Below are 15,004 nucleotides of genomic sequence, written 5' to 3' on the forward strand. Positions count from 1 at the left end.
TGTGTGTGTGTGTACGTGTGTAAGAAATATAGAAACACCTACTGTAATCTGGATAAAGATTTAATACAACTACATGTACAAGTACAATGTATTAAGTGCTTCCACATGGTACATTTGTAATCGACCAAACAGCCTTGAGTAGACTTTCTCTGTTTATCACAAGAGGAGTCAATATTTGTGTATACATGCAAACCAAATAGGGTGGGTCAGGCAATATTTACACAGCCTTGTCTACTGCCCCATCTATTAGGCCTTCAGAGTAGAGTGCTCGTTCATTTTTTTTAAGGCACGAGTTCAGTAAAGGGTTAAACAATTCACAACAGCAAATACAGTGTAGGCCATATGATGAAAAACAAGATTTCACAAAACTGGGCTGGGAAAGACAACACATACAGGTCCACACTCATTCACCATGTTCTGTTATTACTATTATATTTTTTTTTTTTTTTTTTTTTTTTGCACAATGTGATTCCATCCCAAAAAAACTAAGAGTCCAGAGTTCATTTCTTTTGTGTGTGTGTAGTCAGGATGAAAATGACATACAAATACACACTGTCACTAGACAAAAAATACTATAGTAGACTTTTTTAATCAACAAAGCAGAACAAACAGTCAGCTATTAAACGACATCTAATATTGCTCTTTTAGTCAGATTCAACAGTCATCTGCTAACAGTAAATAGACCCCTACCATGCCACAGCTCAGATTTGCAAAATTACATTTTTTTTTTCTCTGTCTTTCTCAAAAGAAAAAAATAATAATAACATATTAAAAGAACACACATCACACATATAGATCAAGGATTCTAACAATAATTAGGCAGCTCCTGCTTGCTACATAAAATACACCAAATGTGAAGTGGGAGTAGTATCATATCATCTCTCGTTCTCTCAATTCATCACATTGACACATGATCAGTATTATTTACTACTCCTCCGATCCACCGCACTATGCATGGAGTGTATAGGCCACGGACTTGTCTTACCTGATTTTCTTCCTTCACCAAGCAAGGATCTCTCACGATTATCTGCTTCAATTTCTCTCGTCAGAGCAAGAGGATATCTCGACAGCTTTTGAGGACAATGTCTTTATAATTATAGTTTAACCCTCGGAGAAACGTAGAAATCTTTGCACACCAGTCTGCAGTCATCCACAGTAAATTACTAGAATCTAACGTTATAATGCGGTCAGATTATTCATCCACCACACGCGTAAAATTCAGAGCGAGGCGGAGATGGGCGGCGCTGGTACTAGTAGTTGGTCCGTCGTACACACTGCACTCTAAAATAGTGTGAAGCTAGCTCTAGGCGCTAGGAAGGCACGACCAACGACAGCAGCAAAGCACATGCGGGCGATTAGAGGTGGCTGTGTGTAGTAGTGTGTACGTGGTCACACACACTCGCTTCTAGTGTCATGCAAATTGGGCGATAACACATCGTACTTTGGTTGTAAACAAGACAAAAAGTTAGCCTCATACCAGCCGTCGATACAATTTAGAGCTGAAGGGTGTACATTACAGAACTGTGTGGTGTACTTATCTGTTTTAGAGCGGAGAAATGCTTGATTAAGATTCTTTGGCAAAAAATAAATCAACAACAACAGCAACAACAATAACAATTAAACAACGACGACAACAACAATAACAACAACAACAACTTTGAGAGAGAGAGATAGGTTTTTCCCGAAACATTATCTCATTCTTTATTTATTCATTTATTTAGGCCCTATTCATTTATTTTTTAGCGGGTGTAGCTTTTAAGTTAGTTAACACAAAGTAATGTTTGTCTAGGCCTACAAGTGCTCATAAAGATGTTTGTGTTATAGTTTTGATAGTGTTTTTCCCAATACCTTGAATAATGAATCAACTCCTTTTGTGCCTTATTATTTCACATCAATCATTGTAAGTTTCATGAAAAGAATGACATATAAATCCTATCTATCTTACAACTCAATAAATAAACAAATTATCAACATCAGGATTTATCAGGAAAAAAAAAAACATGCAACCTCTATTATGTGAAAATAATGATAACATGCTGAGACATTTAGGACCCCGACTGAAGCGGAAATGTTGTGGTATGGGTGCCACTTGTAGGTGTCAAGGTTGAGTCCGGAGTAACGTATATGGCCACTTGTTTGTTTGTTTTGTTTGTTTTCAAACCGTCGTAGTACCATTGGTTAAAAGCGTGTGGTTACACTGACTGACCAATCCATATTGGTCAGTCAATAATATATATTATTGACTGACTGAAAATATATTTTCGCTCTTTGAATGTTTTATCTCGGCATTAATGTGTTGTTTTGAATTGTTTGTTAGTTGTATATGTGTATGGCGTGTGTCTTGTCGCACTTAGTGGTGGTTTCTTCACATTGTAGGGTCTGTTGAAGTAGCACTCAAGATAGAGTGACATGACGAAAGATGAATCATGACATAAAGTGATGCACTACATTACTTGTTATTGTAATATGAGCTTTTTCTTGAGGGTGGTTTATTTCAATATTTCTTAAAATTGATGACTGTTAGAAATTTGAATTAAAGTACAATGCTATAGGCCTACATCATATCTAATTTGGCCAGAAGGAAATTCCAGATCAAGTAAAAGTTAAACTGATTTTAAAAGGGTAAAACTTTACAACAGTGAAAATTTCCTATAATTGGCCTAAAGTTAAGAAATTTGGGAATTTCACTAATTTATTTACACAAGACAGTTCTTGAACAGTCATTATGGTTTTGACGCCAACTCATAATTCATATCAACTGTTCAAGAACTGTTGAGCTCAACAAAACCTCGCAATTTCTTAACCTCCCTAATTTTCCATCCTTTATACTCAGACTGAAGATTTAAATGTAGTCCAGAATTTCCATTACATTGATAAAGTGAAGAGAATGTGAGAGGTTTCATTAGATCAGATCCTTAAAAGGACAAAAAAAAAATACTAGAGTTTCATTTTTTTTTTTTAAATGAAAAAATATCATATCGCAATATCCTTTCACCATTCGATACATATACTGGAGGTGGGAAAGTTTGCACCTGTTAAAGGTCTTGTTTACCTTTGGGGGCAGTGATTTTAAAAATTTTCAAGATATGACATATAATGTGTATGTGTAGGTCTGTTGTACCACAAAACATCCTATCACATAAAATTTTTGCAATAAAGCATGAAATATGAGATATCTGTATTTTTTTCAATAAACCGTAACTGTACACGGTTTAGTCAGGAAACATTTTTATTATAACTATTGTTCACATTTTGTATATTTAACAATACTCAACATCGATTTTACCGATTCAAATTTTTACAGTGGTTGTTTCTATCTTAACACTAATGCTGGGTTTTTGTTTCATCTGGAAATGATAAATTATGCCTTTAATCAATGACTAACAACATGCTTTATTTTAATTTTTTTTTTTCACTGTTAGCGTACAAAATCAGTGGAAGAACTGGTGGAGAACTGTGAGGTGATTAAGCCATCCACTTTTTATTTTCATTCATTCGTGAAAACAAGTGACACTTTCAAATTCTATAACTTAGTTATTTCATGTCCGAGTTTGGTGAAACCTTTGGCTTTTTTTTTTTCACATTGCTCTATTCATTAAGTTAACTTGAACATAGCCTAAGTGGTAGCAAGACTGCGCAGTAAAAATATACACCATCTATTATAACAGCATGCAGGTTACAACACCGGCGGAGGATCATAGAATGCATCTTGTGGTTCCGACGTTTCGTCTGGAATGGTGGTGTAATATCTCTTCTGGGCGCAACAACTTGAAAACCACTCGGCTAGTGGTCGATACGCAACTGGTCGAGTTTAAAGTGCGCCATCTATTGACAAATACTATACATAACGGGTACGATCAAAAACACACGGCGCGGCCTCAGCGTCTGCTCACTCGACCCTGTGTCATATGTCTACACGTGTGTGATTGGGAAAAACCACATAATACACAGCACAGTGCTGCACTATCCGTTTTAGTGGCTGTGAGGTTCGACGTGGTTGCTGAGAAAGAGGTCCTATTTTCCTATTCCAGAGGGTATTACAACTCCTAAGAACACAATGGTAATTACAGTATTATTTTCTGAGAAAAGTTCTCCTTTGCAGGTACAGGTCTTTACCATGCGAATTGAAATAGGGTAGGCATAAGACCTAAAGTTTACAGAATTTCTAACCGTAGAATTATAAAAAGCTAGCCCCACTCAGCTTTACAACTGCTAGCTGGTTAGGTTGTAAATTTAACGTGTCAAAATACTCTTGTAAATTTTACTGTTGTGTGCTGTAGACTTTTAAGTTTTAGGATCGTGAAGAACATGAACATACTGGCCTGAATCTTTGACATGGTCACACCCTGTCTCCTGCTTTTAATACTGATATTAAATAGCCTGACCAGACCGCTGTGCTTCGCTGTCACGAAGCGACAGCGACTGCGTGTAATGTTAGTTAAACACTGATATGTACTCCACCATTGCTACCATGGGTCCATGCCATTGTCACGATTGTCGCAACTGATCTTAAATGTAATATTATTATCATGTATGACCAAGCGTATTGTGAGACCAGACAGGTTGTGGGGCCGGACGCGTATTGTAAGTGCGTCTAATGAAAATGACGCACAAAGTCGGAGGAGTCTATTAAGTATAGGACCCTATCAAGTCTTGGCTGAGGTAAAGTCATGTTCTACATGTAGGCCTATGTAAAATAGGTAAGTTTTCACGTGCGAACTCAAGTGTCCGGAAACATAACCCCCCATCATATGATTTGGCTAAATTAAGATTAATGACAATAATGTCACAGGCAGAGTAGGCCTAGTGTTTAAATTTTACAACAAAGTTGTATGTGAATGCAGTCTAGTCGTGAGCATCGACTGGGGAGGGGGGGGGGGGGGGTCCCATCCTTCCTTAGATGTGGAAAATTGTCATGCTGAATATAGAATAGGGGTAAAATTTATCTACTCTGCTCCCCTTTACTTAGTCTGACCAGACCGCTGTGCGAAGCGCATAACGCCTGACCAAATTCAGATCGTGTGACAGGATTCTGGTTGGTTAACATAGAAATATATTTTTGGATTTTCTGAATTTCTATATTGAGATGAAGGAAGTCTGATATATTTAACATACCTACATCGTTGTAGACATGGTTTTGCATGTACTATTTCAATTTTTATAAATAGTATAAAAGAGCTAGTAGATGACCAAATTCTGGTAGTTTTACCCTACAGATTGACAGATTTCTGAATATTTCATCAGACGTGTGCACCAGCAGATTTGTTGTTTTGGTTCCAAAAATGCAAAAGTTCCCTTTTATGTTGGAGGGAACTTCATTAACCCTTTGCCTCGTCTCCATACATTTAGTACCGGTACACTTTGGGTACCGGTATCGACAATTTCCCAAATTCCATCTAAAAATGTGTACACAAGACATTTTTATTTGAATTCTAAAAATGCAAAAGCTCTCTTGTGTGCAGGGACATTGATCCTGGAGGGCAAGGGGAGCAGCTGCATATAATTTTGCCCCCAAATAATTCCCAAGATGCAGAAAATGTTCTGTTTTTTTATAGAAAACTGTCCAAATACTTCACCCAGTAGACGTCTATGCACCAGATCATTGAATTTTAATTCTGAAAATACCAAATCTTCCTTGTGAGGGAGGGATGGTAAACTTATAGAAAATGGGAAAACTGCTATTAACCTCACCCTACACTAAGGCCCAAGGGGCCCTTTACTAGTTACAGTACGGTAACTTGGTCTTACAATATGATAGTGCCCTTGCTTGTATGTACAGATAGAGGAAAAGTAAAAGAAAAAAAAATGCTGATACAATGCTTCTTGCAAGCTCCAGTATGGCACACTACGGGCCACATGGTATTCAATATGGCTACCAGATTTCAATGTTTGTTTGTCATATTCATGATGATCCAGCATACGCTACCTGACAAAATCTTACACTGGTACTTTTGAGACTGACATATCGGCGCCATCACCAAAAATAATTTCAACCCTGAAAGCGCAGCATAGCCTCATCAGGTTTTATGCGTTCATGAGAGTGCCGTCTGCATCATGGAGTATAACATTTGTTGAAATTCGCATTAAAAGCAATCCAAGACAATATGCATAATCACTTGTACTGCTGTGTCAAGTAGCATATAAACTGCTGTATCTTCTGTTCTCCTTCCTTTGACAGGCTCACACTATTTTACTCATCCAACCTGGGGAGGTTGCAGACACAAGAACCTACACAGATTACAACTCTGTCAGGGAGTGCATGGAAGGTGAGACTTCAAAGATGTAAACAACACCACAAGAGAAAGAAATAGATAAAGCAAAGGAGTGTCTTCATCTCCAGTTGTTTAGATGTTTGTCATTATTTACAAGTACTGTATGAGCTGTTATTTCCGCATACAGATATTTTCGCAAATTAGGAGGTCACAAACATTTTCGCAAGCTGTCGTTTTTGTGAATTGACACCGACGCTATCTTAAATGCATTGTTACCCCAGCACATGGCAACATTTTTGCATGTTGTTAAATTCGCAATCCAACCGTGATTTGCGAAATTTGTGAAAATTAAACCCTCGCGAAAATAACAGCTTATACAGTAAATAGAAATTACATTCAGTCTGTGTTGGAGTAGCATTTAAAGGCAGGTGTATTCACAAACTGTGTTTGCATGCAGTGGGGGGGGGGGGGGGGGGAGGGTGTACCTGGGATTGTATGAAATAAAGATATTGCTATTTAGTTTAGGGTGATTTTAAACAACAAAATAACACCTTGATTGAGTTGTTTTCATGAAGAAGGATATAATATTGCCAAGATACAAGTACACGAAATATATGATGCTGGGGCAGAAATGTTTTCAGACTTGTTTACATAATGTAATTAGGAAATTGCATCAAGAGTAATAGTCATGAAGATGACACCGTCTACCAGTGTTTCAGGAATATGTATCGGTAGTGATTATACAAGACATAGAAAAAATACCTATCACAATGGCTACTGCATAGAACCTTTCTTCGATGACCACCAGTCTATAACAGCCACATTTTGTGTTTATCTTGAGTTGTCATTGTAGACAGGTTTGACTCTATTTCTATGTCATTTCTGCTTTCATTTTCATATTTTTGTTACAGGAATCTGCAGAATCTTTGAGGAACACCTGAAGAGGCTTCACCCCAACAGTCCTTCCATCACATACGACATTAGTGAGCTGTTTGAGTTCATCGACAACCTCACAGATTTGAGCTGCTTAATGTAAGTGATAGCAGAACAAAATTGTTTTTTTTTGTTTTTTTATTTTCAGAAGAGCAAGTACAGGTGTAGGAAGACAGTGTAAAGATGATACATATGGTACAATTGTTACAGATCTCTTGTTAAGTTGTTGAGTTCTCCTGGAACAAATAACAGTAACGGAGTGATGATATCACAATCTTTTGTTATAGCTTGATTTGGAACCAGGTGCGAGCATGGTTGATATGGGACCAAGTGAGGTTGTGCAGAACCAGTTTCCATGGCGATGAAAGGCTATGACATCACACTTTGCTACTCTATAGAGTCACCTGGTCCAATCTGTGAATGCTATTGTTGTTATAAACCATGCTTGCACCTGGTTCCAATGCAAGCTATAACAAAAGACTTTAACATCAGCACTTGGTACTCTATACAATAGACTGCAAAACATAAACACAAAGCGGTATGTCATGACACATATTATCTTTCAAATCATCAGTGTATAGAGTGAAAGTTCATATCCAGTGATTGATCCACGTATCTTAAATTAAAAGTAATGTTCGTACTTCCTCAGATTTTTTTTTCTATTAATTGAGCTGTTGCTACATTTCTCTGTTTACAGCATTTGTTTTTGGAAACTTCAAGTGATGCTTTGTTGTTGCGTGTGTACACTTTATTTTCAAAAACAAACACTTTGCTATTAGATATTAAAAGCAATAACAAGAATATTGTTTGAAAAATACTTTGTATCTGTGGAGTATATTATGTCTTTGCACAAAATGGATTCATATTTGCAACTTTCTTCTCAATCTTGATACAGTAGACTCTCGTTATAACAAAGTCCTCAAGACCAGCAGATTTCTTTGGTTATATCAAAATTTATTTATAACTGAACAAATAAACAAAAATATATAGAGAGAATAATGTTGCAGCCTGAATTTTTATTTTTGTGCATCTGGAATTTTGTTATAACTGTGTTTGTTATAACAGAAGTGCACTGTACCTTGTTCTTGTCCCACAGCTTTCAGCCCACTGCAAACATGTACGTCCCTGTCAACAAAGACTGGATTAAGGAGAAAATTTACCTGACCCTCAGAAAGCAGGCAGCAAAGTGACGCAGATGAAAACCCATGAAGTGTGACACTGGAGCATGAAAGCAAATTTGGGAACATGTGCTTTGATGAGACTCTACTCCAGAGACAACGATTTTTTGTATAAATGGAATCCAGAGTGATGCCTTCGTTGGACTTGTCTACAACAAGACGATATGAAACAAGGGGGACCCCCAAGGAAGGAACCGGCTACACAAGCTTGCGATGGCAGTGAAATCACTTCAACCCCGTTCAAATTTAGAATGTGAGATGCTAGCGATGTGATATCCTGTTAAGTTCTTGATGACATCTGCAGCCATTTAATCAGTATTTGTCACTCCAAATATTTTGACCTTGTCTGCTGCAATTTCATCACGCACCAGATTATTCTTGTATGTTTTCTTGAATACGATCCACTGTGAGCAAAAAATGCCTTTCTTGTGAAAAAGTTCAGGCCAAAAGGGTTCTATGATGATATATGCTTGTACAATTTCTTTGTTCATTATTATCATCATTTTTTTGTGGTTATTAGAGCTTGGTTAGGAGAAATTTCAGAGTATGGAAAACAAATCTTTGCTCAGTATGATATGATGTTTGTGTTTGATTGTTTGTAGACAGTCTGTATTCTTGTTAAGCTCTTAACAGTAAGGTGAAAACTGTTTGAAGCAGCTGATTCTAATATGGTGGCCAATCTTAGTTCCATGGTACCCCCTGCACTACACAAAGGTTAAGAAAGCACAGACATGTTAACATTATAAACTATACACATACTCATGAGACAGAATAGAATCATGATGTCCTGCTGTTCACTTCATCATCAGAACTGTGTGATTTAGTCAGAAGACAGATAAGAAATTTGTGCCTTTGAGTTGCTACTTACCAGACAAATTCCATAGTTATTCCTGTTGAAATTCTGTTGTTTAAATTCAAGCTTCAGTCTGTTGTAGCTGCCACCTGCAGACATGTTTATTTACTCTAGGCTAATTTGTTTGTTCTTACATCGTTGTCAAACATTCAGTGAATTCGCATGCACTGGCTTTATTCCTTTGGAGACACCTACGGAGACTGTTCAAGCAGAAGATAAACCTTGATGAAGAGATTGTATTTTGTTACATACAAATTGTATTGTTGTCCAGGTGATTATCACACATGATTTGACATGCCGCTTAAAGGACAAGTTACATGTATTTTGTATACATACATGTATGTATGGCCACAACATTATATTTGTCTGATTTCACAAATGCTGTAAGTTTTCCCTCTCATTCTTCCGGGACTCACTTAATTGAAGTTTCTTTCACCATCCGTCTACTTCAATAAAATGTTTTTGATGTTTCTGTACTGTAGTCAGTTGATATCTATAGCAAGAGTTGATAAAGATGTGTACATTGTAAGATGTGTTTATGCTCAGAAATATCAGAAAGACTGGTTAGTGTTGGTTGGTTAATGTTGCTTTGTATGTAATATTTCCAGATGCTTTTGGTCATCTTTTGTCAAAACCGGTACCCGAGACATGCAAAATAGATCAATGCAAGACTTGGAAGTCAGTTGGATCCAGCCCTTCCTCACTGGGGAATTCCCATCTATTGATTCAAAGTCTGAACAGCGTTGACACCCACCGTCAATTCATGACATTACGTTAGACAAAAAGAGAGAGAGAGAGAGAAAAAAAGAATAGATTCAATTCATATCTTGTGTCCAATGTCCTTCAATGACACCTAAGTGTTTTTTGCTGCACAGTCTGGCTTTGAGCTGATAGTGAGCAGGATGTGTGTTTCCCAGTGGGGTACATAAGGGGGTTTGAATTACATGCATATTCTCGCACATGTGAATTCATGAGAGCCAAATGCTGAGAAAACAAAAACTCCCAATGCCCAGCACCCAAGATGAAATAAATTGCAGTTTGTCTTGCTGTCAGAATGTACCTTTCTTGTTGAAATCATTGTTGCATTCCAATTACAAAATTTGACCCAAAGAGTTGTGGGTGAAATTGCCCTGTTTTATGCATACTTGCTTACAGAAATACATGCACAGTAATTTGCCCAATGAGGGTAGAGTGACATAGTGTAGTAGAGCTCCAATTTCACAGGAGTATTCTGAAACTTAGGTGGTCTGGAGGTGACCTTGTTCTTGCCTTCCTTTGTCCAGTCGTTTAAATCCAGTACAGAATGAGAGTTGTATATTAGAAAATTTATTGTCAAAAAACAGTACCAAGAACGAACATTTTAGCGGACGAGGTGCCCTTTTAACCAAAAACTTGTATAGTGTGGTATTGTTCCAGATGAAATGTACCAGATACAAGGAACTCTATTTTCAAACTTCAATATCACTTGGTAATCAGGATTTATGGCTGTTCCTCTGCTTTGTCCAGTTTGCATTGAGCTATTGGACATAATGATCAATGAATGGGATTCATGCTGGCTGCAAAGTTTCATATTATAAGGATATTGACAAGTGAAGTCATTGGTTTGTTTGTTTGTTTGTTTTTTGAGGGGGGGGGGTTGTCATTTATTATATTTGTTTTCCAAGGGGTGGACAATGTATGAAAATGAAGAAAAAGAGCAGAAACTGTGAGCTCACTGCTTCAGAAAAAGAGATGCTTGTAGTGCCTAGATAATGGTGGAATTATATGATTTTATTCTTTTCAGGACCGCCATCTCACAATGCCATTCACATTGTAAATATGTTAAAGCCTGTAGGGTACATGGATGGAAAGTTTGAAGAAATGTTTTGCAGCAGCGTAAAGTTTTGAAATAGTAACCAACAGTGTCGGTCCTTTCTCTAAGCTTCGAGTACCAGTAGTCACCTGTGAAAGCCAGAAATATACAGTGTACAGTGCTGAAGTGATGATGTCAAAGTCTGATGTTACAGAGTGGGTTGGAACCAGGTGCAAGTATGGTTAGCAACAATTCTCATGGTTGGGTATATAATGTCACTTCTGGTTTGGCTGGAGTGAAAAGGAACAGCTCGCTTGTACAGTTCATGCGTGGAGCTAGCATGTGAATCCATGAATTGGTGTGAATGCTTCGCATGCACAAGCATACAGTGTACTAATCTACATGGTGATACAGATGTCACGCTGTCGGCGTTCGAAATCATTCATCTACCATTCTTTTACATAATTTATCAATAACATTTATAGTGGCTATCAGGATTTATATGATGACCATATCTTACAGTTTCATGGAATGTCAAACCGATTATGGAAGAAAAGTAGTTAATTTTGTCTCAATAATATGCCAATCTTGTACTGCTCTTGGGTTTTCCAGCTGCCATTTAAATACCCAGTTGTCTGACCATGAGAATAGTGTGCTGGTATTTGGGCCAGCTAAGATTGTTTAGAACCAGTTTCCATGGCAATGAATGGCTATGACATCACACTTTGGTACTCTATTATGCATCATCTTGTAGTTAACGATGATGAAGTGATACCATACGCTGTATTTTTCTATAAGAACAGAATGCCTTGAATAGAAGGATAAGGTTTTTGTTGTTTTGTTTTCTTTCTCAGTGAAGTTGGACTTATTTTCCATGATGTTAAGGTTTCATTACATACTGATATTGTATCAAAGTGTAACTTTCTTGCATGGTTCAAAATTATGAGAAATGTTGAAGGACAAGTTAATTTCTCTGTGTGGGAGATTGTTTGTATTGTTTTGTTTTGTGCATCATCTCTATTCAGCTTCATTGACTACCGACTTTACGTGGTCAGATATTGGTCAGGAAGGATACCTCCAAGGATGCGGTCATTTCTGAAGAGGAGGATGAGGAGAATTCTGCAAAGGAAATTTTCTGGTAGCAAATACATTAGGCAGTAACTGACCCCTCACTGCAACCAAAAATAGGGTACTCCTGAAGTCTTTTTTTTTTCTCTCTTCTTCTTCATTTTTGGGGCTTTTCCTGAAAATTGCAGAAGTTGCCACCAGTCATGTCTACACTGTACATGTAAAATAAGTTTGGAATTGATGACACATGTGATACTGAGTATTAATCAGAACAAAGAATATCACTCTGAGATTTGTGTTCACCTTTGCTTTAGCATGTAGGGAGCATAAGAAAACTTCAGTACTGTGGTCCATGAGGCGCAAGAACTTGAAAGTGTGCAGCCCTTTGAATGAAAAGCCATACAAGTAAGAAGCGAACATTTCTCATGTCTGCTACTACCATTGTTCCTTTCTCTGTGATGGTTTGAGTGAGAGTAATCCCGGTAAGACATTCTTGAATCATTCAGGAGCACATAGAAATGATGTCGCTCTTTTCATAGGGAAGGCTCGGATACTGTATATGCCATATATTTAGTGAGTCTAAATTTTGTGAATCGGGACTTCCTGATGATTTCGAGAGTGGTTAAATTCGTGATCGTGGAGTACTGAACTGAACGGAGAAATGTATACATGTATATCGCATTCATATCGGGATCAAAGTCCATATTTTCGCGTGTCTTTAATTTCACGAATACATGTAGCACCTGACTCGTGAAATTCGCGAAAATAGAAATCTTGCGAAATATTTGGCGTATACAGTACTCATGGACTTTTTGTAATGTATATTGTGGGAAAATGGATAGTGAATGGCAATATGAGTTTGTCATGTTTTGGAGAAGAGACAAAATAAAATCTTTTAGTATCTTTTCCTTTTTTACACACTGTCTTGATGATCATCCTCTCTTCTGGCTCTGTCCTTATGAAAACTGACTGTCTATGTAAGAAACCAGTTCACAGAAAATCTGAGCATATATGCAGATAAAGGTTATTGCAGACCTTTTCTTGGAATTGGCTTGTAAAGTGAGGTGTTTGAAAAGCTTGATAGGTCTTTATGAATACCATATTATAGTTATCCATGTATGAAGGAGGTACATATCGGAATGTACCAGTGAAAGTGTATTCTTTTCAACCAAATTAAGACGAGTCCTGAGAATACTTGGGCGGGCGTCTATGGGAAATGCGTGTTACAATGCACTCCCGTTATATCGAACACGGTTATAACGAAATTCCGGTTACAACAGGAAAAATTTAGGCTCCAACATTATCTGCTCTTTGTTTTTTATTGTTTATTTGTTCGGTTTTAACGAAATTTCAGTATAATGAAAGAAAATTGCTGGTCCAGAGCACTTCGTTATAATGGGAGTCCACTGTATAGCAAAAGCAGCCCATTCTCAGTGGGTTAACTAATACATTCATGCAGCACTTACATGTTGATTGCCACTTTCTACTTAGCTGTTTTCAACTGCTCTTCCATTTAAAAGTTTAATCCATGTTTTTGTTAAGTCGGTGGTTTAGATGTCATTGCAGACTACTGTGAACTGGCTTATTATATTTTGCATGGTCGAGAGTAAAAATGGTATTGGATTGGCGAGGCTGTGCATTTCCAGGAGTGCGGCTACAAAGCTCATGTTGCAATGTACAAGTATTATTTACACATTTCTTCCTCACCTGAAAACAAAATAATCCACAGAATAGAGAGACCAGTCTTACTAACACATTTCAATTTGTGTATCGCACATACATACCACAGCAGCACAGGATGCTCCTAGCTGCCAGAATGTTTCCCAAAGAATGAATACAGTAAAACCAGAAATTTCCTTGTGCTTTTTTATTTCACAAATTTTGCAAGAGCCAAGATTTGCGAAATTAAAATGCACCCGAAAGTTTTTGTCTACACTATATGCATTGAATTCTAGTAGCAGTTCGCAAAATTTCATGCTGTGAAAAAGGCTGTCGGCTCCAATTGGCGAAAATTTCATGCCGTGAAAAAAGGCTGACATTGGCTCCAAATGGTGAAAATTTGATGCTGTGAATATTTCTGGTTTTATAATTTTATTAATTTTTTTTTTTGTCTGGGTAGAAAATCATCCATAGATATAAGTAACCTATAGAATTTTGAGATCAGGAGTGAGGAATGCATTTCCATTTGTATAGGAAAATGCTAATTGAATAGGGTCTACAGCCTTAGCATCACTGTGAAAGACTTGCTTAATGGGTCACTGTGAAGTCCTTTTGGTGGAGTTATGCATAAAAATTTGGAACATACATAATTGTGAAAGAAATCACCGGCAGTGATGCAGAGGTGTGTGATATTTGCTGAAAAAGTTACCTGGAACAAATTGGCATGGCATACATGTGTATTTTTTCCTTTTTCGAGTATTCCCTATGTAGTAAGGTAGCCGTCACCTGCTGGATTATTGTCCATGCACTTTTCTTTTGGTACCTCATGAATTTTGGACAGAAGTGTAACTAGTTCACTTGTGAACCTTGGGACTATTTCTCCCAAAGTTCTACACTCTGTCTTGCAGAATGCAAGAAAAACACTTTTTTTTTCAAAAGCAGGAAATAAATGCAGCTTTACACAAGAGACTAATTTTTGTGATATACATCAAATGGATGAAGATATACATTCCTCCCCAAAATTGAAGAAGTTAAAAAAGTGTGACTTTGACTGCATCAAAAAGATAACATAGGCCTACTCGTCATTTTTCTGTAATTTAGTCAACAACAGAATTTTACACAAAAAGAAGAAGTCAGAAAGGTTACCTTATTTGCATACCGGTATCTTGAAGTATTTGATAACAAAGTTTAGAATGGATGCCCTTTTGCATAATGCTTTTATCAACACAAAAATATGAACATCTCAAAGATGCAAAACAGAAAGGAGTATTGCCCAGAAATTTATAGACTATTCTTCCTTGATGATTCT

General features: G+C 37.2%; 1 protein-coding gene across 1 annotated transcript; it reads left to right on the plus strand.

Moving 5' to 3' along the window:
• Nucleotides 1-3,933: 3,933 nt before the first annotated feature.
• Nucleotides 3,934-12,952, plus strand: LOC140236490 (enhancer of rudimentary homolog). The gene is made up of 4 exons (XM_072316413.1): nt 3,934-4,060; nt 6,179-6,266; nt 7,124-7,244; nt 8,242-12,952. The coding sequence occupies exons 1-4, from the start codon at nt 4,058-4,060 to the stop codon at nt 8,333-8,335; spliced, it is 306 nt and encodes a 101-aa protein (XP_072172514.1). The 5' UTR covers nt 3,934-4,057; the 3' UTR covers nt 8,336-12,952.
• The last annotated feature ends 2,052 nt before the right edge of the window (nt 12,953-15,004 follow it).

The sequence above is a fragment of the Diadema setosum genome, chromosome 1 (genome assembly GCF_964275005.1).
Source record: "Diadema setosum chromosome 1, eeDiaSeto1, whole genome shotgun sequence".
Taxonomy (NCBI): domain Eukaryota; kingdom Metazoa; phylum Echinodermata; class Echinoidea; order Diadematoida; family Diadematidae; genus Diadema; species Diadema setosum.